This window comes from Microtus ochrogaster, chromosome 7 (assembly GCF_000317375.1).
Source record: "Microtus ochrogaster isolate Prairie Vole_2 chromosome 7, MicOch1.0, whole genome shotgun sequence".
Classification (NCBI taxonomy): domain Eukaryota; kingdom Metazoa; phylum Chordata; class Mammalia; order Rodentia; family Cricetidae; genus Microtus; species Microtus ochrogaster.
The window spans coordinates 33,508,457-33,526,071 of record NC_022014.1 but is presented as its reverse complement, the minus strand read 5'-3'; the positions used below and the strand labels follow the sequence as shown (position 1 = coordinate 33,526,071).

General features: G+C 45.5%; 1 protein-coding gene across 1 annotated transcript in view; it reads right to left on the bottom strand.

The window, feature by feature from the left end:
- The window catches only part of Myocd (myocardin), a 91,667-nt gene that overhangs the window by 25,643 nt on the left and 48,409 nt on the right, over positions 1-17,615 (bottom strand). Inside the window, exons 5-6 of the mRNA XM_005349862.3 lie at positions 14,876-15,037; positions 926-1,101 (exon numbers count right to left, since the gene is read on the bottom strand). Of these exons, the coding sequence (XP_005349919.2) occupies positions 926-1,101; positions 14,876-15,037 (338 nt within the window). The remainder of the gene's footprint in view (positions 1-925; positions 1,102-14,875; positions 15,038-17,615) is intronic.

The following is a 17,615-nucleotide window of genomic DNA, read 5'->3' as shown; positions in this document are numbered from 1 at the left end:
GGATCTCTGTGAGTTCGAGACCAGCCTGTTCTACAAGAGCTAGTTCCAGGACAGGCTCCAAAACCACAGAGAAACCCTGTCTCGAAAAACAAAAAAAGAAAAAAAAAAGATTTATTTATTTATGTATACAACATTCTGCCTCCATGTATGCATGCCAGAAGAGGGCGCCAGGTCTTATTACAGATGGTTGTGAGCCACCATGTGGTTGCTGGGAATTGAACTCGGGACCTCTGGAAGAGCAACCAGTGCTCTTAACCACTGAGCCATCTCTCCAGCCCCCCATTGTTATTCTTTTTATGTGTGCTTCATGTTTTTGTACACATCCACTCTTAAGTACTTGTGGGTTTGTCAAGAAAGAATGAGAACTGTACCGAGTAGGGGCGGTGTCCTGCCTGCCTTCAGGTTGGCATTGTAGACCCTGCTAGGGCTAGAAGCAACAGGTGTCTCCTGCTTTGCTGATAGCCAGCAATGCCTTCTTCCCAGCCCCCGAGGCTCTCTAATGAATTTGATATCAGTCCTACCAGGAGGTTTCTGGCCAATCATGTGATCTCACTAAGTGTCAACTTATTTTATGCATGAGATGGAGATGAATGCATTTACTTGCTTACAAGGTAAGTTGGAAACTAACATTGTGAAGGTTTTCAATGTTTCTATGACTCACAATAGGCTGGGAAGGGACATTAAGAAAGCATATCATCAGGCGACTTTGGTGTGCACTGTAATTCCATCACTCAGCCTGAGCCAGGAGGATCCCAAGTTTGAGAGGATCACACTACATAGTGAGACCCTGACCCAGGATAAAACCACCACCACCACCAGCAGCAGCAGCAGAAGACAGGGGATATAAGCAACACCAGCCATAGCAGTGTTGATGTGAAATCTAAGCCATCTGACAAGACCGTGAGGCAGGGGCAGTCTGTTTTACCTGGATTGTGTCCAGAGGGCCAGCCAATGGAGCCTCAATGGCTTTGATATCTGGGGGTGATCCCACAGAGCCCTGGGGATCATCGCTCCGAGTCTGGTCTGGGGAAAGCCCATCACTGCTGCTGTCCTCTTCAAAGGCAAACGCGTCTGCTGATTTGGAGAAACTCACCTCCGTACCTGAGCAAGAGAAGAATCGAGATGGGACCAGGGGCTCAGAGTATCAGAGAGCTGTTTAGGAAACACTGCTAAGCATTGTCCCTACGCTAAAGTACACGGCTTCATTCTCCAGTGTATGACAAGTTCGGGGAAGAATGAAAATGTATTTTAAACAATTAGATTTTCTACATGAAAATGTGTATTAAAAAAAAAGAAGTCTGTTGTTGGGGCAAATGGGTGATGTATCAAAGCTTATCGAGGCGCTCCAAACTTGATTTCCAGACTGAGTCATTTCTCGACACTTTCTATGGAGCCTATGTCCTTTTGAAGCTAAATCAGGAAAGGCAGGAGGACCGGGCACACTGTGAGGCCGCTGGATGATAATGTGGAATGACTGCCCTCTCCTTCGGGCTTTCCAGCGTGAGAGAATCGAAATGACAGCTTGCCAGTTGCTTCATCTTCAAAGATAAAGTAGGGCACATGGTACAAAATGTTTAGCAAACTTAGCTAATAAGGAGAAGTGAGGCCAGCTACTAAGTTTAAATTCCTAGATGTCAGGCTTAGCTATCTTCACTGAAGGAGCCACCCAACCAAGGCACCACCAATTAGAAAGGTCAAAAATCTGCCTCGGAGACTTCAACCTGACTCTTAATGTTCTCAGTGCATGGATTTTATTTTCCTGTCTAATATCCTGTGTTTTTGCAAGTCCTTCAGCACCCCTTACCTACCTCTGGACTTTTTCACTCTCCCCTGGGTTGTCTTCCTATGACAACAGAGAAGTTGTGTTGGAGACAGTGGCCATCAGCCCAGATGGGTCTGTAATAATATCCTGACCTGTCTCTCACATTTGACATGGCCCATTCTCCAGTTTGTTGTCTGGCTAAACAGTACACAAAGTGTCAAAGCCACAACGCTCTCCTGACACTATCCGTAGCACGGCCCGTCCAAAGGAATTTCAGAATTATCAGGAGCTTTTCCAGACCCTGTTCTGCAATCACACTCACAAGAACTTTTGACTCTTGCTCGGTGTAGATAAGAGACTGGAGCTCTCGCTGTGGCGATTGCGAAGGCCTCCAGGAGCTGGGAGGCATGGAACAGACGTGGTTTGGGGCTTGTCGTCACCACCGCTGTTGGCATGTGTCACAGACACTCTGGACATCCGAGTGTCAAATCAGGAAAGAGGCCAGGCAAGGACACAGCGAGTGGGAACTCCAGTAACTAACCCAATGGGAAGCCCACTAACCTGGAGGGGCTTGGATGCCAGCACATCTGCTCCCATGGGTCACGCATAGACGTCATTGTTGCTGGGATAATTATCAAAGCGGAAGGTGCGTGACAAAAATCCATGTAGTATGAAAATACCTAATGTACATGTTCTGCCTCACAATAAAAGTCAGTGGTCTCTTCTAGATTTAACTTTATGCACAAGGAAAGATACATGCAAAATAAGAAGTTTGAAAGAGATTGGACTGGGTAAAATATACTCTTCAGGGCCTGGGGTGCAGCTCAGTGATAGTGTGCCTGTCTAGGAGGCATAAGGCCTTAGGTTCAGTTCTCAACACTAACAATGATACTTCACACACACGCTTATTTCTGGAACTTACGTTTTTCCTACTCTGTAGATTTTTTTTAAAAAAAGAAACCTATCCACATGAGAGAAAAGACTATCCTCACTCAAAAAATAATTGTGTAGTATTCCATCGTGTGAGTTGGAACATTTGCTCTCTCTCTGTGTGTGTGTGTGTGTGTGTGTCTGTGTGTGTGTGTGTGTGTGTCTAAGTGGAGATTAAACTGAGGGCCTTGGGCATACTAGGGAAACTTCTGCCCCTGAATTATAACCCCAACCTTATTAACCTCATTCTTATACATTTATAGCATAAAAATGTCCAGTGCCAAATGGTCAAGCCTGGAAGCAGACAGACAGATATACAGATGGTCATCCCTGGAAACAGATAGACAGACAGATATACAGACAGTCATCCCTGGAAGCAGACAGACAGACAGACAGATACAGACAGTCATCTCTGGAAGCAGACATACAGACAGATATACAGATGGAAGAGGGTGTATTTAGAAATAGATATGTATATACATATATGGCTACAAAATTAATGAAAAATCTAGGTTATAAATATGTAGGAAGGTGGAGAGGGGGTTTATGAGAGGGTTTGGAGAGAGGAAAGGGAAGAAATAAATTTTCATCTCAAAACTAAAAATAAAATTGAGAAACATGAAAGATTAGAAAAGTGCAGAGAATTACAGAAATCACTTATTTACCCAAAAGCCCAAATAAGTCAATGTTAGTATTTATGTCAGAAACCTGCTCCCCCTTCAGCTCTAAAGACCCACTGGGTGTGTGCCAACCTCTTCCTTGAGACCAGAGTCTCCCTTCTACCTCTTTAGTCCTTCCCCATCCCCCCGGAGTGAGTCACACACTCGGTTCTTTCAGCCCTCAGAGCACTCTAAGCCCGGCAGATGGCCTCTGCGTGCCATTTTCCTGCCTCAACTGGGACTCTGCCTCTTCCTTTCTCAGGGGAATCAACACCTGAGATCTCTAAGGAAACGCCTTCTAGTTGCTTCTGTGAATATAGGGATACATTGTCTGCTCAGCCATTTAAAACGTTATTATGAACTATGCCTTCTTTGGAATTTTCGTCCCAATTTATGCAGATAATGGAAGATTTTATCTTTGTTACGGTCTTTACATGTTCCACTGAGAATCAGGCAGACAGGAGAAGGAGGGGGTGTCTACTGCTGCCCATCCAGGAGGTCACAGCGTGTCCTTGAGATCATCTGGCTCATGCCCTGAGTCAATGCTGCTCAGTACCTCAGAGACTCCTGCATAGGATCTTACCAACCCCTCAGGTACACCGTCTTCTGTGCCCACCAACACACTCTGAGAAGTTCACTGTCTCCTGTCTCTTCCCATTTCTTTCACTATGAGGGGACTGGGCCTTTTCTGGTGTGGTCTAATGTTTCATGTGACAAAAATGTCTCCCCAAGTCAACCAGAATATGGCATCCTAAATGCGCACAACTTAGGGAGAAATGAACTGAAGTATGGAATTGTTCCACTTTCTAACCTATGGGTAGAAATGTTGGAAGAAGCATAGAGACAGAGGGGTAATGCTTTTCCTCTTACTACACATGATCTGATTATATCTAAAGGGAGGGGAGGATTGAGGTGGGGTGGATTGTGTAAAGTGACAACTATAATAAAATAGACTCACTCCTGTTGTGAGTCCTCCAACAGGAACAGGGAGCCCAAGTGTGATCTCAGTCTCTCAGATCTGGCTGGCTGCTGGGGATATTCAGTTCTATCTTATGCCATTACCTAGTGGTTGAACAGAGAGTGAATCCCTAGACTTTGGACTCTCAGAGTCACTTCACAGAGGAGAGTGGCGAAACCAGGTTACCCCCCCCCCCACACTGTTAGCCTGAAAGCCCTTGGGTGGAGCCATCTCTTATTTAGGGAGCGTCATCATCCCGCCTTGGCTGGACAGCAGGGAGTGCAATAGAGCAGCAAAGGACCCGCCTCTGCACGCGTTATAGACTGAGATGCCTCAGTGAACAAATGCACCCCCCCACACACACTCTGATCACTGGCCAGTGGTAACCTCAAGTCAAGACACCACAATGATTTTTTTTAAAGAAGCCCAGAAGTAGAGAATTTGGAATAAGAGGGCAGGCAGTACCAGTTTGCTGTCTGCAGCTTCCACACTTTTGGCATTGACTGAAACCGAGTGCATTTCCTCTCTTCTGGACGTACATAGGCTTTGCTCATATTGTTACCTCCCCGGGAGTGAGTATAGTAACTTTTTACATCGTATTTGCATGGAATGAAACATGGCAGTTAATACATAGATGACTGACACAGAAGGGAGACTATGCACAGATTATGTGCAAATAGTATTTCATTTCACAGGAGGGATGGGAGCGTCCTGAGTTTGTCATCTGTGGGGGGTCCTGGAATTAAGCCCTTGTGGATCTAAAGGATCAGCTCTCTGTAATCAGTTCTCTTCCCTCCCCGCCAAGGCTGAAGGGAGCGGGTCCTCAGTTATTTCATTCACTTCCACCCTTCACACTTCAAGAGGAGACGAGGTGATCAGATAAGATATGGTAAAGAGGCTGAAAGTCAGAGAAAGAGGCTGTCTGTGTATCTGCCCGGGATAATCAGAGGATCTGTCACGGAGAAGTGTCCTGGAGAGTGTCCACCGCAGTTAGGCAGAGGAGATAGTAACACAGAGTTGTCTGAGAACTCGCTCTCTAGGAGGAGGAGGGCTTGGGTGGAACCTGAAATAACCGGCAGCTATGGACAGGACAGGAGGAGGAGGCGGCATCTTGGGTGACAATGGAGAGATGGAGAGGTGCTAAAGGGGCTGATGAACAGAACGGGGTGGGGCAGAGAAGAAAGTCCCCTAGTCAGGAGAGAGATTCTAGGAGCCAAATACTACAGAATCAGAGTCTAGGAGACTATTTCATCAAATCATCTGGCAATCCTTTAAAGGCTCCCTGACTGCTAAAGCCAATGCAGCGAGGAAGTCTCGAGTCCACACAACCAAACACAAGCAAGTGGTTCACACCCACATAAAGAAGCAGAGTGAATGTCAAGACCCCAAAAGTGACAGTTTGAAAGCATGAGGTTGCCATGTCAGATTCTGCCGACAGGAAAAGGACAGAGAGCATCCACATAGCCACACAGTTGCTTGATTGTAGAGCAAGAGCTGGAAGAGTGCAGAGTACCCAGAGTCGCTGTTGCACTGCGTACTCTCACAGGACGCACGAGGCACGTATGAGTTCTAGAGTTCGAAACATGGGGTGCATTTTTTTTTTCTTGGCTGTGCCACATCAGTGGGAGTGTGAATACTGGCAAATTGCTGGGCCTCGATTTCCCCATCTATTAGATGGGGATAATGAACGCAGTTACCTCTCTAGATTCCAAGACATACCATCTGCAGAGCACCGAGTCCATGGCCTGATATGAACTGTTCAGTCATGTCTAGCTGTTATGGTGGCCGATATTGTTTTTGTTATCATCTGCCATTCTCAAGTTTACCATTATCAACAACAAAAAGACCACCCAGGAGGCCGTTTATTCTGTGGTCAGCCTCGTAAAGGTCAGTGTATCATCTCCATGGCAAGGAAAAGTCATTTGTCCTGAGAGGCTTCTTCTGGAAACAAAAGGAGTCAGCTTCCGGTAGGGAGAGAATCTGTCCTGGCAAGGCCACCAGTTACCCCCTCTTTGTCAGTTCAAGCCACTCTGCTGCAGAGAGGGATACAGGTCACCTTCTGGTCGCCTTATCTGTATTCCTGTAGAACAGTCACTTCGATGGCATTGCATTGTGACCTGGGGCCTCAACTCTAATCTCCCACGACAAGAGGCTGGCTGGGAGCTGCTGGAGAGCAGAGCGCTGGCTATTGTCCCCACAGACATGTCAGGCTGTGTGATGACAAGGACCTGCTCTGGGAAGCCCTGACATCATCCTTTGGGTATGTCCACAGGACTGGCTCTGGGTATAGAGGCCCCTTGGGGACCTTAGGCTGGCGATGGACCCTCGCTTCCCCTTTCCCTGGAAGTGACTAGCTGAATGAGTCAGCTGTGCTTTCCCCTGCACAAATATGTAAAATTCTAAGATGAAATGAGATCATTGGAGCCCTGGTCACCTTCCCCCTGGACCCTGCACCAAGGGCCGTGAAGGAAAGGTGGGGCAGGGTATGGAAGTGCTCCTCCTGACTTTCTCCTGGTGAGTTGGTCCCGTGAACGGTAGTAGAGTTATTTTCATCTGAGTACAGACTGACCATCCCTGACATCCTCATGAATGAGAATGAAACAGAATCTGTTTCCCAGAGGAAAGCACCACAGATCGTTCACAGAGATGTATATTTTAGCAACCCTGGCTCTCGCCCAAGGAAGCTTGCTGAGACCCAACAACACACTGTGGTCTATAGACCAGTGGATCCTCTAACCCAAGGGAGAATTTGCTGCTCTTAAAGGACATCGGGTTTCTTTGTTATAAGACAGATGTGAACTGGTACCAGGCTAACCGGGTTCCCTTTCCTCAGATCCAGGGCAACTCAGAAATTTCCCTCGCATCTCTTGACCTGATCCTCATTAATCACAAAATACAATTAACTTCTATGCTTTTTTTTTTTGTTTGTTTGTTTGTTTTTTGTTTTGTTTTTTGTTTTGTTTTGTTTTGTTTTGTTTTGTTTTGTTTTTCGAGACAGGGTTTCTCTGTGGCTTTGGAGCCTGTCCTGGAACTAGCTCTGTAGACCAGGCTGGTCTCGAACTCACAGAGATCCGCTTGCCTCTGCCTCCCGAATGCTGGGATTAAAGCCGTGTGCCACCATCGCCTGGCCTTCTATGAGTTTTTAATACTTATCAGTTCTAGAGGTCAAATCCAAGGGACAAAGAATGTCATCCAGTGTGAACCTTATATACTTTTGTTGCCTCCTCTCTTTATGGGAAAACATTCAGTGTCCCTGTAGCCACCTGTCGCTGCCCCCAGCTCCCCCTTGGAGACCTTGCAAGATAACCCCAACTTCAACTGCCTGCCTCTCAGCAATGCCAGCGTGGCTTCAGCAGCACTAATGTCATTCAGGTTACCAGGCAGCTCTGCAAAGTCAAAGGGCCCCTTTCTTTTCTTTTCTTTTCTTTTCTTTTCTTTTCTTTTCTTTTCTTTTCTTTTCTTTTCTTTTTCTTTTTCACTCTTTCTCCCCAAATCAGCCAGTTCCCCAATTTCCTAAACCCTACCTTGTTTTCCCCAGCATTTCCCCTTAGAAAACCATTTGACATATGTGCCATAGTGTGTTTCTTTCCCCTGTGGATCATTGATACTTTGGAAATTACTTCTCAGTGAAGAATGATCGTCTTGTCTACAAGGAAGTAAAGTCATGCCAAAGCAAGCAACCCTACCATTTGGCATTGGGCCATTGTTGTTGCGTATCTGGCTTTAAAATGCATGATCAGTGTCAAAACTTCCAGTCTCTGACCATGGACTGGATTCTTGGTGAGCAAGAGAGTTTGATTTTAAAGTAAGCCTCGGGGTCACAGACAAATGTATGATGGATAAACAGGCCTTCGGAAGCGTGACAGCTGAAAACGGATGGCCCTTACAACAGTCCTGGCAAGTCAGACATTGGTTTCTATATTAAAAGATTATTCTAGAGGGAGCCTACCCCTGATACTATCTGGAGAGCCAGGAATTAGAGGCTGGATTGCCCAAAGACACAGGATAGAACCAAACATGAACATCAAGGAAAGAAGAAGGAAAGAAAGAAAGAAAGAAAAAAGAAAGAAAGAAAGAAAGAAAGAAAAAAAGAAAGAAAGAAGAAAAGAAAAAGGAAAGCCAGTGAAATAATCCCCATTGATATTCTGCTCTACTTCTAGACAGGAGCCCAGCATAATCATCCTCAGGCTTCATCCAGCAACTGATAGAAACAGATGCAAAGACCCACAGCCAAACACTACCCAAGTGGAGCTCAGGGAATCCTGTGGAAGAGGGGAAGGAAGGATTGTAGGAACCAGAGGGGTCAAGGACACCCCAAGAAAACTGGCAGAATCAACAAGCCTAGGCTCATAAAGGCTCACAGAGACTGTATTGACAATCAGGGAGCCTGCATGGGTCTGACCTAGGCCCTCTTTGTATATGTAATGGTTTTGTACCTTGGCCTTCTTGTGGGACTCCTAACAATAGGGGCGGGGGCTGTCTCTAGCTCTTTTGACTGCTTTCAGGACCCCTTTTCTCCTACAGGGTTGCCTTGACCAGCCTTAAAATTAGGGGTTATGCCTAGCCTTTCTGAACTTGATATGCCATATTTGGTTGATACCCATGGGAGGCCTGCACTTTTCTGAAGAGAAAGGGAGCAGTGGATGGGGGTCAGAGGAAAGGGGTAAACGGACTTGTGAGGGAGGAGGAAGGGGAAACTGGTCAGGATGTAATACATGAGAGAATAAATTAAAAATGTAAAAGATTATTTTGATAACAAGAATTTGTCTTTGACAAAAGAGCTACATATTCTAAAGCACTGGTTAAATGGAAAATGAAGTGCTGACTTAGACGGGAAACCTGGTCCAATCCAAAGACAAGATGAGAAACTTGTCCCCTGCAGCTGGAGTCCAGAGTCCTCCTACTGTTGGAGGAATCCAGCCACGTTTGGTTTAACTCAAGCCAGGAGTCAGGCCAAACACTGCTTCCTCTGGAGCCAGGGGATGCAGAATGCTCCCATCCTGTGCGGAAACTATTTAATGACCGGAGAGCACATTAACACGTGAGAAGAACCCAGGGCTTTCAGTACTAAGGAGTACCTGAGTAATAATGACCACTCATAAGCCTAACAAGGCACCCCACATTCTGTAGAGGAACCATCATTCGCATGGAGACTGTGTGAGCTATATGCCATGTTCTGACCTGAAGAGACAGTTGGGTGTACTCTGGGTGCCCATGTCTTTTCTTCTTGTTTAGTATGCCATTCCAGAATGATGCGCATGAGATCAGATATATATATATATATAAACTCACATTGGAAGTGGGACCAACAATAGGCATCCTATAAGACAGACAAGTCTATGGAGGAAAAAAAAAGGCTTGGTGTGGTAGGTTGTTCAGCTACAAGAGGGTGACCTGGAAAGGAAGAGAAAAAAGCCAGATGGGAAGGCTCACTGTCAATAGGTCCTTCCTTGTGTTAGGAAAGGTTCTAGATAATTCTCTCTTAGATTTTAATAAAGCTTGGAGGGAGGGAGGCGACACAGTAGGCCTCTTAAGTCTGGCAGGAGCAAGGAAACACAGCTGGAGAGAGAACCACAATGTATAAACACAAACGGAACGGCACGTGGATGGAGCAGGGGAAACACACAGAGGTCGTGAGGCCGATGAAAAAAAACCATCACACTAACGCATCTGCACCTCACCATAGAAGGGATGTGGTCCCCGGGGGGGAGCAGGCCCACGAGCAAGCTGGGTCGTCTTTGCTCCTGGGAGGGCTCCAGCTGTTGTTCCTACAGCTGGTCTCCAAGCAGCCTTATGATGTTTCTTCATGCGTGTTCCCTTGTTTGTGAGACTCCTAAGTACAGAAGGGGACACGAGGATGGGGGGTCGGGGAGGGATGAGGGCTCTATTCTCTAAGGCTAGCACTGACTTCGGGGATTTCCTTGGACTAAAGCAAATGTATGTTTAACCTTTTTCTCCAGTGGATCCCCGTTTATTCTGCACAGACTTCCCACCACACCTCAGGCTCGAGTTTAACCCTCCGCTCTTTTTATGCACCGCTCAGACCCTGAACTGCTACTGCACTTAGAAGCTTTTTTACTATGACACTAAAGTTACTAAATTGACTTGTCGGCTCTGACCACTGAACAAGAGATTAGAGTGAGGTCTGGTATGTTAGAAGAGACTCGGTAGATAGTCAGTGAAGAAATGCATGCATGCAAAGGCAACCTTAGCTAGCTCATCAGTTTAAATCATCACAGGCATTGAATATTTGCAAGTGTGCGTTTTCCTCTGAACTAGGAGCCCCAGGACCTATGGCGTGTGAATATCTACCTTTGCATTACTGATGGCCCCTCAGTTCAGCAGTTAGCAGGAGAAGTTGTCACTTTCCACCACCTAGCTCATCCATTCTTATTCCTATCTTGATGAATGATGACATCACTACCTTGGTCAAGAGAGAGAGAAGTCTGTGTGTTGAAAGGCAATCTGCAATCGAGTTATGCAATGTTGGCCATGTCAGACTCTTCTTATACACTCACAGGCAGGACTTTCTCCAGTTGTCAGCTCTCCTCAGACAAGTGTGTCAGCCTCTCATGGAGTTCTTTCATCTCTCACAAGCCCACTCCACACCACAGACACAGTCCAGTCTGCATGCACAGCCTGACGTTGTATACACACACACACACACACACACACACACACAGTGCATGCAGTGCATGCATAGCCTGACCCTGTTCACACATACACACACACACACACACACACACACACGGATGCGTGCGTGCCCACACACGTACGTATGTACACACACACACACACACACACACACACACAGTGCATGCATAGCCTGACCCTGTTCACACATACACACACACACACACACACACACACACACACACACACACACACACGGATGCGTGCGTGCCCACACACGTACGTACGTACACACACACACACACTCAGTTTCGCCTCACCAGAACCCTTCCTGTGCTCACCACTACCTTTTTTGTATCCCTCAAAAATTATGTTTTCTCTAGCTAGGGTGTTAGAAAAACAGTTTTATCAAGTTTCTTGAGGAGAAGAACACTGAAGTTTGAGCCTCTCTGCTTGAAGACACGCTGTAAACTGCTTCCAGCACTTAGTCAGTGAGGCTCTCTCTACAAGTCAGCACTTTCCACTCTACCCTCCTCACCCCTGCCTCTCTTTCTTCAGGGCTTGGCTGAGACTCAGTGTGGATTATTGGATGGGCTTCTGATGAGCAGCGAGTGAGACTCCCGCTTGCCTCCTACAGCTTCCCAGCAAGCTGGATTAGAGGCAAACTGAATTCAAGTAAGGACATGGAACTAACAGACTTTAAGAACAGAATGACAAACTCCTCCTTTCTAAGAGAAGAAGCAGACAGGCTTGTAGTAAATGTAAAGGAGAGAGGAAGAGACGATGTCCCATGTGTAGACGTTAAGTTGAAAAGCGGAGTGCGGGTCAGAGACACTTAGAACAAGTAAGCACCACATATGGCTGGAGACTCGTGAGCTGTGACATGGAGGAGGAGGAGAATTTCCAGCATGGGGCAGATCACACAGCTGATATAAGATAAAAATTTGAGTACGCATGTAACTATGAGTGTCACCATAGAAAGTCATGAAAGAACAACTTCAGAGATGTGCCCGAGGAAGCTCATGAAGCTGATCATGAGACCACGTTTAACAGTTTCCGTCACTCAGAAAGATTTCAGAGGTAATTGTCAATTATCTAGTGATACGCATCCAGATGAAACACCCTTGACTTATGGTGAGGTGACTTTCAATAATGCAAAAGCTGGAGTCTTTCAGGAGGAACATTACTGAGAAATCTGAATTTTGATCTTTTTCCTGGGTCAGCTCTACCCTCCCCACTACAGTTGCTAATGGCAACTGTAGACCGAACTGTGGTCACAGCGTGAAACAAACCACTCCCCCACAGTGTTTCAAGTTGGGATGTTCTATGCTGAGATGAGTTCCGGCCAACAGAAAAATGGAGTGAAAACATGCGCTCATCCAGCAGCTGTAGGAATGCAGATAAGCATAATATAGACAGCATGACGTGCTATCATGTCACCTTTACCAGACAGGGTCTTGCTGTCCACCCTAGTCTGGCCATAAGATCACTGCCTCCTGGTTGTTCTGAACCACTGTCAACCTATCAGTAATAACAGGATTCTATTAAGCAAGAGACACATGATTATCCAGTCATCTCATATGTCATTATTTATTGCATATTTATGAATTTATACGCCTTATGCATAATTTTATACATAAGGCAGGTGTCTCTATGACTCCTCAAAAAAAGAACCACCCTGCCAGATATATGTAGTAAAATTTTATTTTATTTGGTATACTATCCTATATCATCTGTATAATTTATATCGAATTGATACAACCTACAAATGTAAATACATATTGGAATTGTTATATGAAGTAAAAACCTATCGAAATGTAGTGCACACGTACGGTCCTATGATGACATTGGTCATATAATATATAGATTTTCAACTACCTGTCATTGCACAAAGTGGAGCAGGAAACATGTCTCATCTGTAGACATTTCCACTTAAACAGGATGAACTGAGAAACTTACTGACACTATTAAGGAAATCTTCAAAGATGCTAAGAAAAATTAAAGATACAAAATAAATATTTCCAGTGTCACTGTGATCCAAAGGACTGGCTTATAACAACAAAGTGTGTTGAGGGGCATGCAGGGTCTGGGTAAATGGAAAGGGATCTTGTGTTTCTGACCTGGAAGAATCTGTGTGCTTTAAGCATATGGATTATGGATCCACTGCACATTAACCTATAAATATGTTGTATTCTCAAACCAATTTTGACAGGAGTAAGTTAGCCTATGAAAAATTGTTCCTAAGTGTTATCGCCAATGCACCTCTGTAAGTAGCCAGGAAACGATAGACAAAGCAGACCGATGTAAAGAAACTTCTGAAGACAAAGGTCAAATCCAATTGTAAAATACATGACAAGATTCTGGACAAAACAAAATTACATGTGCCTCTTAATCTAAGCATTGAAATATTCTCAGAAGCACTCAGATTTTAAATTTGAAAATGAGGGTGTGTATATGATGAAGTAGGTAAAAAAAAAAGTCCATACCATTGAGCTGGGAAATAGTCTCAACTAAAACAAATGCAGAAACTATGAAGAAAAGATGAACAGATGAGAGGGAAAATTGAAAGTGCTGTATGTAAAACCAGGACGCACAAGGCAGCAGACTGCTAAAATGTCTGCCACACTAGTGATAGTGATTTTTCTCGTATAGGTAGCGCATGCACAGAGAAACACAGGCGGCAGGAAGGAAAGGAGAAAGGCTACCAGTTGGGAAGGTGCAATGTTGGTAGAGACTAAAGGTGCAGATTAAAAAATCTTCTGCCTATAATAGTCAAGTGACAACTTTATAGTCATGGAACAGGATGTTCCAAGAAACGATGAGAGATGCTCAATGGTATTTTCTCCCCAGACTTTTGTCCTGGCTCTAGGAAGGATCTACCCAAGCAGTGATGAGAGCGTGCACTCCTGAGACCTGTAGGCCAAGTTCCAAAGCCCAATACCATATATAAAGAGGACAGACAACCACTGTGAGATGTCTAAGTGGGCAGGGGGAGAGGAGTCAGTGACTCTCCTGGAGTGCCGATTTCCACAGTTACACATTCCAATGGTCTCCGCATGGATGGCTGAGACGGAGACATAACTCAAGGGCCTATCACAACAAGTGCGGTTTAGAATAAGTTGTCCTTACGTGTACTTTTGACAACACATTGAAACCTTTAAATATCTATTGGTAAGTAATACCTTTCAAGTTTCCCCAGGAACTGCCTGCCGGTCTAATTAGAAGAAAGTCAGTTTGCCCATAGGAATGTTCATTTCCCTACTCCACCCCCCACTGTTTACCCAGGGCCCAACCACAGCATAGCTTAGATAAACTCTGTGCTTGCAGACTGGACCCACCTGAGGTCAGCTGGTCTAAAGGTCTGTGAAATGAGCTAAGGCAGTTTCTGAGGGAACTGGGAGTGTATCACCTCCTTGAGTGTTTGGCCTCGGGCATGACGTAAGAATTGTCAGTTTGCCACGTGTCATAACGTGAGTTCTGCTTGTGAAAGCCTGGGCATTGCCATCTTCATCCCAATCCTAGAACACAGCAGCCAAACTATTTCCATGGTACTAGTTTTCACTCCATCTCTCTCCCATTGGTTAACCTGGTTTTAAAGATCTCACTTGAAGCTCAGATTGGTCCAGAGCTGATGGAGCCCAGGCTGGCCTTGAACTCGTGGCAATCCTCTCATCTCAGACTCTCAAGTGCTGGGATTTGCGGCTGTGAGACTTCCTTACTGACTGCTCTCATCTAATATTTCTTGTCTCTGCCTCCTTAACATAGGAAGCTAAGGTCAGTGGACCCCTGGGCACGGGGAACACACTTGGGAAGCAATCCATGGCATGGCTCATCCAGGGAGCTGCTTAGAGCAGGCTTCCTACCTTGCCAGAGCTGTGGCTGCCCTGGTTTTCACAAGCGTGGGGCAGGCATGCCTCCCCCAAGCCCAGCTACCTTTTATAGCCTCTTTTACTGAGGAATCCATAGGCAGGATGTTCTTCTCCACCAGTTCCAAGGGCCCTGGGCGGAGAGCAATCTTTTCATTGAGGTCATCTGCGAGGCGGGCTCTTTTCAGCTTCATCTGAGCAGTTGGGATGGATCTTTCTGCCGTGGGGGCTGCAAGGTGGAAACAGGCAGGGGCCGTTTTAGAATTTGATGTCATTTTGTTTGGTTCGCTTTCTTGGCCGGTGGCTACAAAACCCTGTGTCACACCATGCCCTACATCCTGATAATGTTTCAATGCAAGCCTCATCACTTCACAGGGATTAGCTCCAGAGAGCAGACACTTCCAAATAAAGGCAAATGAAGAGGCACGGGAAAACTGGAGAAACTCGCCTTGAGAGGACTTGTTTTTTTTTAAAAAAAAAAATGCAATTTGGCAATTTTGTAAGCAAGCCGTCCATGGGTCCATGCAGCTGGCTTGACCCTAGGTTGCTGGCTTTTGAGAATGACTGGCACAGGCGGGGCCTGCAGTATACACCATCTCCTGTTGAGAGTTATAGGGGGAGTGGAACCTTCTGGGGCTTTTAGACTTGTCAATGCATGCTGACTGGGAGTCAAATGTGACGATACATTGTAAAAGGCAAAAAAAAAAAAAAAAAAAAAATCCTTTGAAACTGAGATTTTAACTAAAAAGAAGGAGTTTTAAAAAGAAACTGAATTTTATCCAACAGGCAGCTTCTCATCATTTGGAGGGTGGAAAAGGTGAGGTACAGGGTTCTAAATTCTCCCCTTTATGGCTGACCCCAAATGTTCTCATTAGGGTGAGCTGTGAGTGATTTCCGTGAAAAAAACAAAATAAGGAAAATCTAGCCCACCTGTGGCTCTGGTGGAGCAATACAGGGTCTGTCTTAACATGCTGAGCTGGAAAAATGAGGCGTTAATAGACGGCTCTCCCAACCCTCTCATCCAGACCTGGGGTCTTCAGTCTGTGACTGGGCATTTCTTACGCGGCAGAGAAATCCCGCAATCAACCCCTGGCCATGCTTGTCTAGAAGCTCCGCAGGTAAGAGCAGGAGTGTTGAAAGAGGCAAGTGTTCTAAAGAGCTGGGCAGGAAAGTTAGGCAAGCATCGAGTCACGCTGCACCTCTTAGGCTTTTCTCAACCTTGGTGCTCTCTGTGCGCGTGGGATCCCAAATGCCCTGGCTACGCATGAGGAAATGAGACCAGCAGGGAACTCCCCACGCTGCCCCAGTCTTTCTGAGTTGCCTGTTTTTATTATTAGATCAATACATTTTCTTCCCAGAACTGGGCCACAAATGCGCATATTTACATGTTTAGCTTGTCTTCCCAGAATTTGTCTAAAAATCCTGTTTTGCTTTCTGCTGTTTTCACTAAACATCCTCTAAGCTTTTTTTTTTTTTTTTTTATTAACTCATTATTCTTCAAATCCCTAGCTGTGGTGGCTGTGTGGTATCAAACTAGACAGAGGATCCCCAGTTTACTTGGGGTTCCCCTATTGTTGGACATTTTACCAGTTTCAATGTTTTCCCCTCCAAATATACCTCCCTGCTAAACACATTGCATCCAAACCTTTACAAATGCAAGTTAGACACACGGTCAAGGAGTTTGGCACACTCTGCCAAGCTGCCCTGTAGAAACTGACCTGGCAAAAACAAATGTGACATTTTTGCCACATACGATATTTATTTTTATTTTTTAAATTGTTTTTATTGAGCTATACATTTTTCTTCACTTCTCTCCCTTCCTCTCCCCTCCCCTTCTACCCTCTCTCAAGGTCCCCACGCTCCCAATTTACTCAGGAGATCTTGTCTTTTACTATTTCCCATGTAGATTAGATCCATGTATGTCTCTCTTAGGGTCCTCTTTTTTGTCTAGGTTCTCTGGGATTGTAAGTTGTAGGCTGGGTTTTCTTTGCTTTATGTCTAAAATCCACTTATGAGTGAGTACATATTATATTTGTCTTTCTGGGTCTGGGTTACCACACTCAATATGATGTTTTCTAGCTCCATCCATTTGCCCACAAATGGAGTACGACACAGTGGCAAAAAACAATATTTATTTTCATTTGCTAACTCAACCATTGAAAATCTGTATCACAATTAAATGGCATTTCTTGCACAATTTGCATAGCTATAATTTTGTGCCGACATGACAGCGGCTCCCAGAGTCTTCATAGATGCCATTGTAAAGGAGGTAAGAATTTTGTCACTTGTGCCCAAGAGCCCTTAGGTTCTTCAGAGCCTCCCCTTCAGACTCTGTGCTACCTTCTCTCTACCTTACAGTGTCTCACTCACTCCATGGTGGGAGAAAGGTCAGGAAACCAGAAGGATGGAGACGATGCTGATCAAAGAGAAAAGACTCACAACTTCCTCTCTATTTCAGGACCTTTTCTACCCTGTACAGCTTGCATCCAGACTTGGAAATTCATATTCTAGAGAGAGCACCCTGGTGCTGGGTGCATGCTGCACCTCCACCTTAAATGCCCCTCCATCTTCCTGAACCTGGACCATACTTCACATCCCAGCTCCTTTCCTTCCCTTCTGCAGTCTATTCTGAGACTGATGTCTCCCTTCCGAGGCCTCCTCCGTTCATTCCCATCACCGTGCGTGCTCTCTATGCATTCCCACCACCGCGCATGCTCTCTGTGCATTCCCACCACCGTGCATGCTCTCTGTGCATTCCCACCACCGTGCATGCTCTCTATGCATTCCCACCACCGTGCATGCTCTCT